Source organism: Schistocerca serialis, chromosome 10, assembly GCF_023864345.2.
Source record: "Schistocerca serialis cubense isolate TAMUIC-IGC-003099 chromosome 10, iqSchSeri2.2, whole genome shotgun sequence".
NCBI classification, from domain to species: domain Eukaryota; kingdom Metazoa; phylum Arthropoda; class Insecta; order Orthoptera; family Acrididae; genus Schistocerca; species Schistocerca serialis.
The window spans coordinates 138958676-138977516 of NC_064647.1; the positions used below are offsets into that span (position 1 = coordinate 138958676).

Below are 18841 nucleotides of genomic sequence, written 5' to 3' on the forward strand. Positions count from 1 at the left end.
GGAGCCCCCATCCTGTTACTTTGGCGCTGGCAGGGTTTGCGAGTGCCACATTTAGTTCTGTATTGGCCCATGCAGGTGTCGTATTCTTATTTTTCGTCACGATCTATTTAGTGACAAACTGTCACTATCGCTCAAGACATGATTTCGAACGCGTTGTGACGTAACTGGTAATGTTTTTCTGCTTGCTCCTGTATGCGGTATAAGTCTTCCATACAGTGCCTCTTGGAACTTCAGCTACGGTGGTTCCAGAAGCATCCACCATATCAGCACGAACAGTTTGGCCACTTTGGAATTCACTTAGCTCCGACACACACTATGTGATCAAAAGTATCCGGACACGTGGCTGAAAATGACTTATGTGCTTTCTTTGGAACTGGAATTATTATATTCTTCTTCTCACGTATCTTGCACACTAGATGGAAGAGTTTTGTCATGACCGGCTCTCCGAAGGTTATCAGTAGTTCCGTGGGAATTTCGTCTACTCCCGGGGCGGTGTTTCCTCCACCTCATATTCCTTTACGTTCTCTTCCATTTCTATGATATTTCCTTCAAGTACATCTGGCTTCTATAGACCATCTACACTATGTGATCAAAACTATTCGGTCACAAGGTCGTGGCGCCGTCCATCGGTAATGCTGGAATTCAATATGGTGTTGGCCCACCCTTAGCCTTGATGACGGCTTCCACTCCCGCAGACGTACGTTCAGTCAGGTGCTGGAAGGTTTCTTGGCGAATCGCAGCCCATTCTTCACAGAGTGCTGCTATGAGAAGAGATATCGATGTCGGTCGGTGAGGCCTGGCGCGAAGTCGGCGTTCCAAAACATTCCAAAGGTGTTCTATAGGATTCACGTCAGGACTCTGTGCAGGCCAGTCGATTACGGGGATGTTACGGTGGTGTAACCACTCCGCCATAGGCCATGCATTATGAACAGGTGCTCGATCGTGTTGAAAGATGCAATAGCCATCCCTGAATTGCTCTTCAACAGTGGGAGGTGCTTAAAACATCAATGTAGGCCTGTGCTGTGATAGTGCCACACCAAACAACAAGGGGTGCAAGCCTTTTCAATGAAGAACACGACCACGCCATAACACCACCGCCTCCGAATTTTAATGTTGGCACTACACACGCTGGCAGATGACGTTCACTGGGCATTCGCCAAACCCACACTATGCCGTCGGATCGCCGCATTGTGTACCGTGATTCGCCACTCCACACAACGTTTTTCCACTGTTCAGTCGTCCACTGTTTACGCTCCTTACACCAAGCGAGGCGTCGTTTAGCATTTACCGGCGTGACGAGTGGCTTATGAGCAGCCGCCCTACAATGCAGTCCAAGTTTTCTCACCTCCCGCCTTACTGTCATAGTACTTGCACTGGATCCTGATGCAGTTTGGAATTCCTGTGTGATGGTCTGGATAGATGTGTGCCTGTCACACATTACGAGCCTCTTCAACTGTCGGCGGTCTTTGTCAGTCGAGTTCGGCCTGTATGCTTTTGTGCTGTACGTGCTCCTTCACGTTTCCACTTCACTATCACATCGGAAGCAGTGGACCTAGGGGTGTTTAGGAGTGTGGAAACCTCGCGTACAGATGTATGACACACGTGACACCCAATCACCTGACCACGTTTGATGTCCATGAGTTCCGCGGAGCGCCCCATTCTGCTCTCTCACGATGTCTAATGACTACTGGGGTCGCTGATGTGGAGTACTTGGCAGTAGATGGCAGCACAATGCACCTAATATGAAAAACGTATGTGTTTGGGAGTGTCGGGATAGTTTTGATCACATAGTGTTGTGCACACGCAACTACACAAAAGTCGGCCGGAGTGGCCGAGCGGCTCTAGGCACTATAGTCTGGAGCTGCGCGACCGCTACGGTCGCAGGTTCGAATCCTGTCTCGGGCATGGATGTGTGTGATGTCCTTAGGTTAGTTACGTTTAAGTGGTTCTAAGTTCTAGGGGACTGATGACCTCAGAAGTTAAGTCCCATAGCGCTCAGAGCCATTTGAACCATTTTTGAACTACACAAAACACTGCTCGGGCCAGGATTAAGACTTGTAACCTACTGATATAATTTCATAGATACTGTTAGTGTTCAATTCCAACAATGCAATCTGCAACATTGGGTAGTATCTGCATTTATGTTGGAGCATGCATTTGTCGTGGTGTTCTCAGTCAGAAATCACTTTTGAATGTTGGTTGTTCTTGAAAAGATCGTGTTATGCCTCATGTAAAAGACAGAAACGTCTACGAGCATATGTCGGGATTCGACAGAGATAAGATCGAGACCTGCCAAGACTATGGTTTATCATTCCACAATACTGCTGCTAACGTTGGTCAGGATCCACAACCCTCATACGATGTTTTCAGAAGCATCATACTCAGTGCGTAGTGGTATTTCAACAGATACACGTCACTAGCGCCCGAGAGGACAGACATACAGGGTGATTCAAAAAGAATACCACAACTTTAAAAATGTGTATTTAATGAAAGAAACATAATATAACCTTCTGTTATACATCATTACAAAGAGTATTTAAAAAAGGTTGTTTTTTTCACTCAAAAACAAGTTCAGAGATGTTCAATATGGCCCCCTCCAGACACACGAGCAATATCAAACCCGATACTCCAACTCGTTCCACACTCTCTGTAGCATATCAGGCGTAACAGTTTGGATAGCTGCTGTTATTTTTCGTTTCAAATCACCAATGGTGGCTGGGAGAGGTGGCCGAAACACCATATCCTTAACATACCCCCATAAGAAAAAATCGCAGGGGGTAAGATCAGGGCTTCTTGGAGGCCAGTGATGAAGTGCTCTGTCACGGGCTGCCTGGCGGCCGATCCATCGCCTCGGGTAGTTGACGTTCAGGTAGTTACGGACAGATAAGTGCCAATGTGGTGGCGCTCCATCCTGCTGAAATATGAATTGTTGTGCTTCTTGTCCGAGCTGAGGGAACAGCCAATTCTCTAACATCTCCAGATACTGTAGTCCAGTTACGGTAGCACCTTCGAAGAAAAAGGGACCAAAAACTTTATTGGCTGAAATGGCACAGAAAACGTTCACCTTAGGCGAGTCACGTTCATACTGAGTCGTTTCCCGCGGATTCTCAGTGCCCCATATACAGACATTGTGACGGTTGACTTTCCCGTTAGTGTGGAAAGTTGCTTCATCACTAAACACAATCTTTGAAACGAAAGATTCATCTGTTTCCATTTGAGCAAGGATAAAATCACAGAAATCGATTCTTTTAATCTTATCAGCTGCAGACAGTGCTTGAACCAATGTCAGACGATAAGGTTTCATAACTAACCTTTTTCGTAGGACTCTCCATACAGTTGATTGTGGAATTTGCAGCTCTCTGCTAGCTCTGCGAGTCGATTTTCCTGGGCTGCGAACAAATGCTTGCTGGATGCGTGCTACATTTTCATCACTCGTTCTCGGCCGTCCAGAACTTTTCCCTTTGCACAAACACCCATTCTCTGTAAACTGTTTATACCAACGTTTAATACACCACCTATCAGGAGGTTTAACACCATACTTCGTTCGAAATGCACGCTGAACAACTGTCGTCGATTCACTTCTGCCGTACTCAATAACACAAAAAGCTTTCTGTTGAGCGGTCGCCATCTTAGCATCAACTGACGCTGACGCCTAGTCAACAGCGCCTCAAGCGAACAAATGTACAACTAAATGAAACTTTATAGCTTCCTTAATTCGCCGACAGATAGTGCTTAGCTCTGCCTTTTGTCGTTGCAGAGTTTTAAATTCCTAAAGTTGTGGTATTCTTTTTGAATCACACTGTATTCTTCACTTTCTTCCGTTCGTACCTTGAGTCAGGAAGTGTCCTGCTTTGCGAGAGAAAAGTATCCAAACAGTTCGACGACGTCTGGAGAAGAGCAGACTGGCAGTGCAGTGACCACTGATGCGACTTCCTTGACAGGGCAACAGAGAGAGGTAAAATGACAGTGGCGCCCACAAATCTGGACATAGCAATGACAGAACGTCGTCTTTTCAGGCGAGGCCCCTTCCTTTGTGCAGCATCACAATGGACAGATCCATCTATGGAGGCCATGAGAGGAATGGGAGCCTGCAAACTGCTTTCAGCACCGTCATTCCAGCCCATTACCTGGTGTCACAGTATGCAACGCCATAATGTACCGAATGCCATCACCTCAGGTTCACATACCGGTAATTTAGAAATGTCGTTATATTTCTGTTGTTGGCCCTGGTCTATCTTCCAACAAGACAGCACCAGACTATCTGTCTACAAGATAATGGAAGACCGCATGTTGGCATGCTATCCTGACCTGCTGTGATACACAGGGTGTCCGACCATTGCCCTGGCCAGCTCCTCCAGATGTATCAGCCACTGAAAACATCTGGTCACTGGTTGCCGAGGGATGCAACCACCTTACAGCCACCTTAATGGATGAACTCTGGCATAGGGCTGAAGCAGTATGGATCTGTCATTGGGGCTCAGTTCGTCTCGAACTGTCAGTGAGGTTCAGCGGCCGTTGCTGCCAGAAGAGGCAGCTCTGTGTGCTACATTTCGTACCTGGTATACCTACAAATCATCCATAAATTTATCTATTTACACTACTGTAATGTTCATGCAAAACAGAGAAAATTTCATAATTTGCTACCCTTCTTGGTGTTGCTATTTTAAGAAGACAACACCGGATAAACGCTCGTTGACTCAGTGGTTCTGACTACAGATTAAGATGTGGGGATGAGTGCGAGGAGTTTTACCTGCCGTTTATCGCTTCTCCTACGGCAATTTGTTTTCATTGTGAAAAATTCCGAGTTTGTTTCGGATACACATAAAGATGTAGATCTCCCCAGTTCAAAGGTCTGAGGACGGAAGAGGATTACCATTTTCAGCACTGGGGCCATGCCTACTAAACCACAGTAGTGTACAAACCAAACTTGAAAATAATGACAGGTTGTTTTATTATATCCCTGTCTTCCTCTATACTTTTTACCTTTTACACTCCACATAAATTATTCCGTGATGTCTTAACGCGTGCCATTTTACCGTGCCCCTTCTTGTAGACGGTGTTTTCCATATCTTCCTCCCTTCGCCGATTTTCCTAAACTTATCAGTCCACCTAATCTTGAACTTCCCTCTATAACACCACACCGACGCTTCGATACTGTTTGTTTCTTTCTGGTTTTCCCACAGTTCTTTCCATACAATGCTGTGCTCCAGACGTACATTCTCAGAAATTTTTGCACCAAATTAAGGCCGAAGTTTGATACAGACTAACTTCTCTTGGTTAGGAATGTCCTCTTTGCCTGTGGTAATGTGCTTCTGGTCTCCTCCTGTCTTCGTGCATCACGCGTTAATTAGCGTCCACAGTAGCAGAGCTCCTTAATTTTATCCGCTTCGTCGTATCCAATTTTGATGTTAAGCCCATCGCTAACCTCAGTTACGCCAATCCTCGTTACTTTCTTCTTTCTTCGGTTCACTCTCGGTCCATATTCTGTGCTCAGTCGGCTGTTCATTCCGTTCACCACGTCGTGTAGGTCTTGTTCAGTTTCACTGAGTGTAGCAATGTCATCAGCGACAGCTTCACATTGTTTTGTGATACCCTGTCATCAGCGACAGCTTCACATTTTTTTTTATGAGACCCAAACTTTGTGGGGTCGAAATTCTACAGGTGCTCGAGGGTCCAAAACTGACTATTCTTAAATAAGAAACCATTTGTCTGAAACGAGGTACGAGGTGTCAGGAGGTATTGAATGTCGCTTCTGATACTTAACTCTCTTATGTTTCGTAAAAAAACAACCACGGCTTGCAACATCTACTTTGGTGGCGTTATCTGTCACTCGTGACAGACTCCTGGTTGGATTTACCACTGTGTACAGGCAATGACTTAATGTCGACGATAGAGCATACTTGATGTGTCGTGTAGCGGTATGTAATGCGCAGAAAGCCGGAAGAATGCACAGATAAAAGATTAACAGCAGGTGAATAAATATTATTTGCTGGTGGAAAATGGAGACGAGGGGAGAAGGATGTGACTCGAATGCATTTCCGGAAGACATCTGGTCCGCCACGCTAGCCGGTTGCGCTACCGCCACTGCTCGACGGCTGGCGGTGCCGTACGGCATTCAACAACTTCGTAAAATTTACAACCTCCATTTCTGAAATACGTTTGAGAAGCGCAGCGTCCGAGACCATCACTTTTTTACATCTAAATATTTACTGCAGTACTGCCGAAGATGAGCATTATAGGAAGCCTCTTGTGTATATGACGACAAAAGTCATGAAATAGCGATATGCAAATATACAGATGTCGGTAGTGTCTCGTAAACTAGGGGTAATAGAGCAGTGAATTGGCGCAGTTGTCGTTTGAAATCAGGTGGTTTACACTACTGGCCATTACCATTGCTACACCAAAAAGAAATGCAAATGATGAACGGGTATTCATTGGACAAACTAGAACTGACATGTGATTACATTTTCACGCAATTTGGGTGCATTGATCCTGAGAAATCAGTACTCAGAACAACCACCTCTGGCCGTAATAACGGCCTTGACACGCCTGGGCATTGAGTCAAACAGAGCTTGGATGGCGTGTACAGGTACAGCTGCCCATGCAGCTTCAACACGATACCACAGTCCATCAAGAGTAGTAACTGGCGTATTGTGACGAGCCAGTTGCTCAGCCACCATTGACCAGACGTTTTCAATTGGTGAGAGACCTGGAGAATGTGCTGGCCAGGGTAGCAGTCCTACAGGACCTGCAACATGCGGACGTGCATTATCCTGCTGAAATGTAGGGTTTCGCAGAGACAGAATGAAGGGTGGAGCCACGGGTCGTAACACATCTGAAATGTAACATCCAATATTCAAAATGCCATCAATGCGAACAAGAGGTGACCGAGACGTGTAGCCAATGGCACCCCATACCATCACGCCAGGTGGTAACGCCAGTACGGCGATGACGAATACACGCTTCCAATGTGCGTTCACCGCGATGTCGCCAAACACTGATGAGACCATCATGATGCTGTAAACAGAACCTGGATTCATCCGAAAAAATGACGTTTTGCCATTCGTGCACCCAGGTTCGTCGTTGAGTACACCATAGCAGGCGCTCCTGTCTTTGATGTAGCGTCAAGGGTAACCGCAGCCATGGTCTCCGAGCTGATAGTCCATGCTGCTGCAAACGTCGTCGAACTATTCGTGCAGATGGTTGTTGTCTTGCAAACGTCCCCATCTGTTGACTCAGGGATCGAGACGTGGCTGCACGATCCATTACAGCCATGCGGATAAGATGCCGGTCATCTCGACTGCTAGTGATATGAGGCCGTTGGAATCCAGCACGGCGTTCCGTATTACCCTCCTGAACCCACCGATTCCATATTCTGCTAACAGTTACTGGATCTCGACCAACGCGAGCAGCAATGTCGCGATACGATAAACCGCAATCGCGATAGGCTACAATCCGACCTTTATCAAAGGCGGAAACGTGATGGTACGCATTTCTCCTCCTTACACGAGGCATCACAACAACGTTTCGCCGCGCGGGATTAGCCGAGCGGTCTAGGGCGCTGCAGTGATGGACTGTGCGGATGGTCCCGGCCTAGGTTCGAGTCCTCCCTCGGGCATGGGTGTGTGTTTGTCCTTAGGATAATTTAGGTTAAGTAGTGTGTAAGGTTAGGGACTGATGACGTTAGCAGTTAAGTCCCATATGATTTCACACACATTTGAACATTTTTGAACAACAACGTTTCAGCAGACAACGCCGGTCAACTGTTGTTTGTGTATCTGAAATCGGTTGGAAAAGTTTCCTCATGTCAGCACGTTGTAGGTGTCGCCACCGGCGCCAACCTTGTGTGAATGCTCTGAAAAGCTAATCATTTGCATATCACAGCATCTTCTTCCTGTCGGTTAAATTTCGCGTCTGTAGCACGTCATCTTCGCGGTGTAGCAATTTTAATGGCCAGTAATGTATTTTCGAGAAGGTCCACAGTCTCAAGAGTGTGTCGAGAATATAAAATTTTATGCATTACCTTCACCACGGAGAAAGCCGTGGCTTTCACTTAACGACCGAGAGCAGCGCCTTTTGCATTGAGTTGACAGTGCCAAGAGACAAACAACACTGCGTGAAGTAACCGCGTAAGTCATTGCGGGACCACGACTAACACATGCGTTGGGACAGTGCGACGAAATCTGGCGTTAACGGGCTATGGCAGCGAGCGAGGGCCTTTGCTATGGATGCGACATTGTCTACAGCGCCTGTCCTGGGCTCGTGACCGTTTTGGATGGACCCTAGACGACTGGAAAACCGTTTCCTGGAGAGAGCTGACTGTAAGACTCCACGAAGCCATGGACTCAGGTTGTCAACAAGGTACTGTGCAAGCTGGCGGTGGGACCATAATGGTGTGGATTGCTTTCACACGGAAGGGATGGATCCTGTGATCAATCTGAACCGCTCATTGACTGAAAACGGTAATTTTTCACCAATTGGATACCGTTTGCAGCCATTCATTGATAGATTTTTTTTATGACAATGCGCCATGTCACTGCACCACAACTATTCGCGATTGGTTTGACGAAAACATTCTGGATAATTCGTACGAATTATTGAGCACCCACATCACCCGACATTAATCCCATCGAACATGTATGGGACGTAATCGGAGGTCAGTTCCTGAAGGAGGCAGCGTCGCTCATTATTTCTCCAGTGTACATCCAACGACTTGTTGAGTCCATGCCACGTGAAGGTGCTGCTCTACGCCGAGCAAAAGGAGCTCCGACGATTTCGGTAAACGCATGACACCTCTCCTGAGTAGAAATAACTTGTAACCGATGCACTTCTGCATATTTACTCTAGCCTTGGCACCCTCGCATTGACGATGGGAACAGAAATCGCTTCGCCATTGCATACTATAGGGTCTAAGCCGACGTTTCTATGGTACTGAGGCGATTACAGTATTGAACTCAGTGTATTGTAGTGTAATTCGAAATCTTGAATCAGAAAATTTGTGACCCAGCAATGTATAATGTTGAAGGAGACCAGTAGCATATGCCTTTTCCGGATGAACACATGTCCGTGCGTCTGATCGCCGGATGGAGTTGTTGTTATTGTTGTGGTCTTCAGTCCTGAGACTGCTTTGATGCAGCTCTCCATGCTACTCTATCCTGTGCAAGCTTCTTCATCTCCCAGTACTTACTGCAACCTACATCCTTCTGAATCTGCTTAGTGTATTGATCTCTTGGTCTCCCTCTACGATTTTTACCCTCCACGCTGCCCTCCAATGCTAAATTTGTGATCCCTTGATGCCTCAAAACATGTCCCACCAACCGATCCCTTCTTCTAGTCAAGTTGTGCCACAAACTTCTCTTCTCCCCAATCCTATTCAATACCTCCTCATTAGTTATGTGATCTACCCACCTTTTCTTCAGCATTCTTCTGTAGCACCACATTTCGAAAGCTTCTATTCTCTTCTTGTCCAAACTGGTTATCGTCCATGTTTCACTTCCGTACATGGCTACACTCCATACAAATACTTTCAGAAACGACTTCCTGACACTTAAATCTATACTCGATGTTAACAAATTTCTCTTCTTCAGAAACGATTTCCTTGCCATTGCCAGTCTACATTTTATATCCTCTCTACTTCGACCATCATCAGTTATTTTACTCCCTAAATAGGAAAACTCTTTTACTACTTTAAGTGTCTCATTTCCTAATCTAATCCCCTCAGCATCACCCGATTTAATTTGACTACATTCCATTATCCTCGTTTTGCTTTTGTTGATGTTCATCTTATATCCTCCTTTCAAGACACTGTCCATTCCGTTCAACTGCTCTTCCAAGTCCTTTGCTGTCTCTGACAGAATGACAATGTCATCGGCAAACCTCAAAGTTCTTACTTCTTCTCCATGAATTTTAATACCTACTCCGAATTTTTCTTTTGTTTCCTTTACTGCTTGCTCAATATACAGATTGAATAACATCGGGGAGAGGCTACAACCCTGTCTCACTGCTTTCCCAACCACTGCTTCCCTTTCATGGCCCTCGACTCTTATAACTGCCATCTGGTTTCTGTACAAATTGTAAATAGCCTTTCGCTCCCTGTATTTTACCCCTGCCACCTTCAGAATTTGAAGGAGAGTATTCCAGTTAACGTTGTCAAAAGCTTTCTCTAAGTCTACGAATGCTAGAAACGTAGGTTTGCCTTTTCTTAATCTTTCTTCTAAGATAAGTCGTAAGGTTAGTATTGCCTCACGTGTTCCAACATTTCTACGGAATCCAAACTGATCTTCCCCGAGGTCCGCTTCTACCAGTTTTTCCATTCGTCTGTAAAGAATTCGCGTTAGTATTTTGCAGCTGTGACTTATTAAACTGATAGTTCTGTAATTTTCACATCTGTCAACACCTGCTTTCTTTGGGATTGGAATTATTATATTCTTCTTGAAGTTTGTGGGTATTTCGCCTGTCTCATACATCTTGCTCACCAGATGGTAGAGTTTTGTCATGACTGACTCTCCCAAGGCCATCAGTAGTTCTAATGGAATGTTGTCTACCCCCGGGGCCTTGTTTCGACTCAGGTCTTTCAGTGCTCTGTCAAATTCTTCACGCAGTATCTTATCTCCCAATGTTGAATAATTTTCTTATTTAAAAATTGTTTTTTTTTTCTTTTTATTGAGATATTCTATGTAGATTTTGCCTCAAATATGATAATGCTCAGTTATGGTAACACATTTGAAGTTATGTTAAGATATTATGTGCTGTATTCATGCCAATTCATGTCCAACATCTGGTTTGTTCTTGTACCTACACTCATACTCATATATTTTTTTTTTTTTAAATCTTATGGGACTGAAGGTCATCGGTCCCTAAGCTTACACACTACTGAACTTAAATTATCCTAGGGACAAACACATACACCCATGCCCGAGGGAGGACTCGAACATCCGCCAGGACTAGGCGCACAGTCCATGACTGCAGCGCCTTAGACCGCTCGGCTAATCCTGCGCGGCATACTCATAAACTAAGGATAATGCTGATACATGGTGAAACAACGCTCTGGTGGGCGGCTTGAGGCTTTAAATGACCTCGGGGTATGACCATGCGGTGCATGTGACCTGCGGTGGCCGCACGGTGGCGCTGGCAGCAGTCCACAGACGCAGAGGTGTGTTGGTGCATGTCAGAGTACGGTGCCGCGAGTAAGTGTGCACACCTTTTCAGACGTGCTAATGGTGACTTTGCGTTGAAAATGGCTCAAAGAACAGATTTTAATGACGTTATAGGGGTGGAATACTAGGGCGACTGGAGGCTGGTCAAACACAGCAGGTCGTAGCACGGGCCCTCCGTGTGGCACAAAGTATGACCTCAAGATTATGACACCGAGCGAGGTGGCGCAATGGTTAGACATTGGACTCTCATTCGGGAGGACGACGGTTCAATCCCGCGTCCGGCCATCCTGATTTAGGTTTTCCGTGATTTCCCTAAATCACTCCAGGCAAATGCTGGGATGGTTTATCTGAAAGGGCACGGCCAACTTCCTTCCCAATCTTTCCCTAATCCGATGAGACCGATGACCTCGCTATCTGGTCTCCTTCCCCAAACAACCCAAGCCTCAAGATTATGGCAACGATTCCAGCAGACAGGGAACGTGTCCAGGCGCTACAGTACGGGCACATGTGTTTCGGGATGGTTTTCTCAACTTATCAGCAACACCACGGACTTACAGATCTGTGTCGTGTCGTGTGTGTCCTCCCTATGTGCCTATGCTATTAGCGCCAATTTTGTGTAGTGCCACGTTGTGTGACACCACATTCTGCAATTATCCTTAATTTATGAGCATGAGTGTAGATAGCAGACCAAAAGAAAGTAGTACGTACATCATGTAAATTAACTGTATGCTTCCCTAGTGAGATGGAGATATTTATACGGGAGAGAAAGTCCTGCTGGCCGGTATCAAATCAGTCACAAGCATGACGACAAAAAAGTGTCTTCCAAGTGTATCTCATTGAAGACAACGTACAGCATCGGATATTCCTTTCTGACCATGGTTTCTTATTCCAATATGCCCCGATTAGGGGCTCCCCGTCGGTATAAATTTGTCCCTAAGGCTGGTGTTACACTATCAAATTTCTTTGTCAAATATCTTTGTCAAAAGTCTTTGTCAAAGATATTTGATGGTGTAATAGGAACTTTGTCAAATGTCGTCCAATATTTGATCAAATATAGGGCCTCGCTGTAGATTTGATCAAAGAAATCGCTTGTCTTCTGTTCACTGCAATGTGACATGTTACCACATGGAGCGCTAGCATCGCTGCAGCATTCTGTCGTCTGTAGTGTTTTTATAAACATTGCCGGTAAATACAATTGGTGTGTGCCGACAACTACAATATTAATAAAGATGTAGGAAGCTGATGAGGCGCATTACAAAGTGAGGCACTCTGAATACAAAAATAGATTAAGAAGATTGGAGACCTGACCTGACCTGATCTGATCTAACGTAACCTAACCTAACATAACCCTCTCCTGTAGCAAGGAATCGGAGTGCTACAGTGAGCCTGCCCTCTGCAGATGTAGCAGTTGTTAAGTGAATATTGTGCTTTGTGATATGAGGATACACTTCACTGAGCACATACAGAAATGTATGCTCATCCATTCTTAAGTAATTGATGTACGTTTTGACGTCTTCCACTGTAAGCTCACGTAACAAGTTTTGTTGAATGCTTTTATCGTGTCGTCATAAAACCCACGGCTTCACCCAGATTAGATTAGTTTTTCGTTCCATAGAGCCGTGCTGAGGAGATCCTCGTGGATGTGTAACGTGTCAATTTTTTTTAAAGCTGGAATAACAATACGGTACTAATAGTATGAATAAACACAATACATCATTTGTTTCTATTAAAAAATTTCGTCAATGGAGTAGAAGGAATTGGCCAGTAGTAAGTCTTTCAGGCTCCTTTTAAACTGATCTGTATTTGTAACTAAATTTTTTATGTTTGCTGGCAAATTATTGAAGATGAGTGTTCCTGAGTAGTGGACCCCTTTTTGAAATTAAGTAAGTGCTCTTAAGTCCTTGTGCAGATCATTTTTGTTCCCGGTATTGTATGTATGAACTGAGTTGTTTGTTGGAAAAAGAGATATATTATTTAGGACAAATTTCATTAAGGAGTAAATATACTGAGAGGCAGTAGTTAGTATATCCAGTTCTTTGAAGAGGTTTCTACAGGACGTCCGTGAATTTACTCCACAAATAATACGTATTACACGCTTTTGGACTCTGAAAGCTTTTGTTTGGCTTGAAGAGATACCCCAAAATGTTATACCATATGACATTATGGAATGGAAGTAGGCAAAGTATGCAAGCTTTTTCATTTTTATGTTGCCTATGTCTGCTAACACTCGAATTGCAAATACAGATTTGTTAAGGCGTTTCTGCAGTTCTGTGGTGTGCTCCTCCCAACTGAATTTATCATCAAGTTGTAATCCCAGCAATTTAAGACTGTCAAACTCGTATGTATGGTTCCATTTTTTCCCCCACTTCTTTTCCGCATGTGCACACAATGCAATTGCGGTAGGGGCCTACGTGCAACTGCTGCGGGTAATAACAAGTTGTTGTCAGCCATCTTGAACTTTGACGAAAAATTTGATGACAGTGTAATACCCCTTCTAGCGCTACGTCAAAGATCTTTGTCAAATATATTTGACGGAATATTTGACCACATCTTTGATCAAATCTTTGACAAAGAAATTTGATAGTGTAATACCGGCCTAAGCAGACTGGGACATTCTTGTACGTACAGACCTGGTGCTGCTGACAGTATTCTTGTGTTCCAGGGGCAGCCGTCGCTGGAGCGGCGTGCTGGGAGTGCTGCGAGCGGCGGCCAAGGCCCGCGAGGCGACTGGAGCTGGAAGGCTGGTGGCCATCCCGCTGGACGTGACCAGGGAGGACCTGCTGCACGAGGCCACCGACCTGGTGCGCGCCCACCTGCCCGCCGGCGAGGACGGTCAGTAGTCGCCTCCACGGCAAACATACGTCCGTATATGTCGACAACGTTGTCTGTGGAGCACTTTGATTGAAACAACAGTCGAGACCGCGGTAACACTTCTTTATTATTACCAGTTTCGGCTTACGTTAAAGCTATCCTCAGTCCTGCAAGGGTAGGAACAGTAATGTTACAAACAGTACTGGGCTGAATACTGTGATGAACCTTTTGCATTTCTTTTATGTTTTCGCCTTCCTTAAAGGCAAAGAGAAAAGATGAAACGGTAGCCCATCATAGAACCTATGGCTACAGTCAGGTATTTTTGATTTTCAGTTGTTAAAAAAAGAGAGGAGTTTTTCTTGTTCCAGTAGGAGGAAGGAAGGAAGGATTCGCGCTCAGCTAGTGAACGAGTGAGCAGCACGCCACTTTTAGCGAGTAATTGTAGACCGCCATATTGGGGTCGCTATGAATAAGTGAGGCGTATGTATTTCTTATGTGCACCGTTTGGAAAAATACAGTATTGTTTTATTAACAGAAAGGTCGTGTGAGTTGTTATTTCAAATAGTACAATAATTACAAGGACTGAGGCCCACCTGTGTACTTTGGAAAATTACGAAGATCCGATAAGCTTAATGGGAACACAGTCAAGACTTCAAAGGTGAACACGGCAACCAAACGTAGTATTATAAAGAATGGTAAGCACAAATGTACAGTGGAGAAAGAAACTACTTCGCCCTGTAAAATAATATGAACTAATACGAACTTGTTTCCAGGCATAGTCAGCTTATTGTGCTTGTCATTCATGCTGAAAAATTAATCTCATTAATTCAATACATTTTAAAAAGCCACGCATTTCAACATTTTATTATCATCTATTCCATTATTTTATTATATTATAAAGTGGCGACCGTGACAGGACTGTAAGGGAGGAACAGGGGAAGGTAGTAGCAACAGACGAAACGAACTACGTAAAAATCTGGACGTTTAATGGAGGTTCAGAGGATTTTTTGGATAGACATAAGAAAGATAATGTCGGAAATAAGTCTCTTTATTTAGGGAGACAGTATAATACGGCGCTGCGGTCGGCAATGTGTATACAAGAACACAAGTTTCCGGCGCAGTTGTCAGATCGGTTGCTGCTGCCACAATGGAATGTTACCGACATTTAAGTGAGTTTGAACGTGGTGTTACAGTCCGCGGACGAACGATACGACACAGCATCTCCGAGGTAGCGATGAAGTGGGGATTTTCCCGTAGGCCATTTTCACGAGAGTACCGTGAAATCAGCAATCCGGTGAAACATCAAATTTCTGACGTCGCTGTAGCCGGAAAAAATCCTGCAAGAACGGGACCAACGACGACTTAATAGAACCGTTCAACGTGACAGAAGCGCACCCACAAATTGCTGCAGATTTCAGTGCTGGGCCATCAACAAGTTTCAGCGTGCGAACCATTCAACGAAACATCATCGATATGGCTTTTCCGAGCTAAAGGCCCACTCGTGTACTCTTCATGACTGCACGACACAAAGCTTTACGCCTCGCCTGAGCCCTTCAACAACGACATTGGATTGTGGATGACTAGGAATATAATGCGTCGTCGGACGAGTCTCGTTTCAGATTGTATCGAGCCCATGCACGTGTACAAGAAAGGAGACAACTTCATGAATCCATGGAGATCTCTTCTCAACAGCACGTTGCAGGGCATCCCAGATATGCTCAATAGTGTCCATGTCTGGGAAGTTTGGTGGTCAGCGGAAGTGTTTAAACTCAGAAGAGTGCTCCTGGACCCACTCTGTAGCAATTTTCGACTTGTCGGGTGTCGCGTTGTCCTGCTGCATTGCCCAAGTCCGACGGAATGCACAATGGACATGAATGGATGCACGTGATCAGACAAGATGCCTACGTACGTCTCACATGTCAGAATCGTATCTAGACGTATCAGGTGTCTCACATCACTCCACCATTACAGAGCCTCCACCAGCTTGAACAGTCCCCTGCTAACAAGCAGGGTCCGTGGATTCATGAAATTGTCCTCATAGCAGTATACGTCCATCCGCTCGATACAATCTGAAAGGAGACTCCTCCGACCAGGCAATATGTTTCTAGTCATCAACTGTCCAATGTCGCTGTTGACGAACCCAGGCGAGACGAAAAGCTTTGTGTCGTACAATCATCAAGTGTACAGGAGTGGGGCTTAGGTTTCGAGAGTCCGTATCGATGGTGTTTCGTCGAATGGTTCGCACGCTGACACTTGTCGGTGACCCAGCACTGAAATCTGCAACAATCTGCGAAAGGCTTGAACTTCTGTCACGTTGAACGATTCTCTTCAGTCGTCATGGGCGCCGTTCGTGCAGCATGTTTTTTCCGGCCGCAGCGATGTCGGAGATTTGATATTTTACCCGATTCCTGATATTCACGGGACACCCTTGGAATGGTCGTACAGGAAAATCCCCACTTAATCGCTAACTCGGAGATGCTGTGTCCCATCTTTCGTGCGCCGACTACGTTCAAACTCGCTCACATCTTCATAACCTGCCGTTGTAGCAACAGTAACCGATCTAACAACCGCGCCAGACACTTGCTGTCTTACACAGGCGTTGCCGCCCGCAGCGCCGTATTCTGGCTGTTTACGTATCTCTGCATTTTAATACGCACGCCTATACAAGTTTGGTAGGAGCTTCAGTGTATACTTCTCTGGTTTCTTAGTTGCCACTTCGGCCGTTACGTTACCATGACAACAGCGTCCCTTCGAGTACAGGCTTCTTTGATTTCATGGCGTTGCCTAGAAAACCGCACTGTTTTGAATTCTTACCGTGGGGTACTGACTAGTACATATACAACGACTGTACATGATTTAATGTTTGTATCCTTTACTGTAATTTTACCTGCTATTACGTCTGTATGTAATATCATTATGTGCATATCATTACTGCTAGTTTATTCGTTTATCAACAAAATAAGAACGATGTGTTTGTTACTAGATGACACTTCTTATTCTCTTGTTTCCTAAGTTTGTGTATTTGATTTTAACATAAATGACTATTTCCTTACGGTTTACAATGTTTTAACATCTTATGTACTCGTACTTGGTTTACTAGAACTTACTTTGCAAATTTCGTGCGGCAACGACATTTCAATTCTTATGAAGCTGTTGCCGACGGAATTCATGGTCGACGCGGGAATTGCACACTATGTAACAAGTGACTCCACAGTCGTTAGTCGCAGAGTACGATTGTGGTATGGCGTGAAAAACCGAGGAGCCGTCACCACCACAGGGGTGAACGCTACAGCATTTTCTCTGTTTTCTACTAACGCCGTATGCAGTAGTACTGTTTGTAACTTTGTTGTTTCTTCCCTTGCAGGCCCTAAAACCGCTGAGGATGGCTTTCACATAAGCCGAAACCGATAATAATAAACAAACGTTATTGCGATCTCGAATGTTGTTTTAATGAAATATACGTCCAATAGCCACTACTTTCAGTGCAACCTATATACATCGTCATCTACGTCATTACTCTGCTACTCACAATAAAATGGCTGGCAGAGTGTTCAAAGGAACCAGGTTCAAGCTGTCTCTCTACCCGTTCAGAGGAACCATCCCGTCATTTTTCTTAAGCAATTTAGGGAGATTACGGAAAACCTAATTCGGAATGGCCGGACGCGGGTTTGAACCGTCGTCCTCACGAATGCGAGTCCAGTGTGCTAACCACTGCGAAATCTCACTCGGTTATGTAGAAGAAATCAGTCATATTTATACTGATGGGGGTCGCATGACCTAATTTGCTGCCGACCAGAGTGGCCGAGCGGTTCTAGGCGCTACCGCGCAACCGCTACGATCGCAGGTTCGAATCCTGCCTCGGGCATGGATGTGTGTGATGTCCTTAGGTTAGTTAGGTTTAATTAGTTCTAAGTTCTAGGGGACTGATGACCTCAGATGTTGAGTCCCATAGTGCTCAGAGCCATTTGAACCATTTTTTAACCTAATTTGCTGTAGGAACAAGGAAGCGAGGAGGAAAACAAATTAGTTCTTTAAACAATCGATCTATTTTTTTCTAAATTGCTTCACAAGTCAAATGGATAGTTTCTCGAAATGAATCTATGAACCATTATTCATTTGATGATCAAATAAAAGACGAAATGTATCTTCTAAAATCCAGCAAAAAGAATCTCCACAAAGAAATGCACATAGATGTGGCCAAAAGTACAATAAATGATCGTTTGTGCGAAGCTAACGTAGGTACAGATTATTCGGCTAACAAGTGGTGGATACTTCCAATTGAACAGAAGATTGCTAACAAACCGTGATTGTCTTTCCAGAATCTGTGCAGCGCGCAAACACAAGTTAAAAACCTCATCCAAAGTGTAAAGACAATGGAAAGTGACAAAAGTTGCGGAACTATTCTCAGAAATCGTGAACTATGCAGAGAAGAAACAGCACCAGCGCTAAAGAGGCGGCGCTTACTCGACCAGCTCAGAGTAAACTGCCAGGCTGGGACTAGGCGCCTCCCTCTCTCCAAGTGACCTCTCAGGCACCCCATCCTCGCACCGACTCCCAGACTGGTCCACATTCCTCTCCGTTCCGAGAAAGCTACGGTTTAGAGGGAAGGATCTACGACTTTCACTACAGTCACGTCAAGAATTCATACACTACTGGCTATTAAAGTTGCTACACCAGGAAGAAATGCAGATGATAAACGGGTATTCATTGGACAAATATATTATACTACAACTGACATGTGATTACATTTTCACGCAATTTGGGTGCATAGATCCTGAGAAATCAGTACCCAGAACAACCACCTCTGGCCGTAATAACTGCCTACATACGCCTGGGCTTTGAGTCAAACAGAGCTTGGATGGCATGTACAGGAA

The 18841-nt window shown here is 44.9% G+C and overlaps 1 protein-coding gene across 2 annotated transcripts in view; it reads left to right on the plus strand.

The window, feature by feature from the left end:
• Window positions 1-18841, plus strand: part of LOC126424991 (uncharacterized) — a 435043-nt gene that overhangs the window by 348753 nt on the left and 67449 nt on the right. For both annotated transcript variants that reach the window (XM_050087888.1, XM_050087889.1), the window contains one exon: window positions 13819-13988. In XM_050087888.1, the coding sequence (XP_049943845.1) occupies window positions 13819-13988 (170 nt within the window). The remainder of the gene's footprint in view (window positions 1-13818; window positions 13989-18841) is intronic.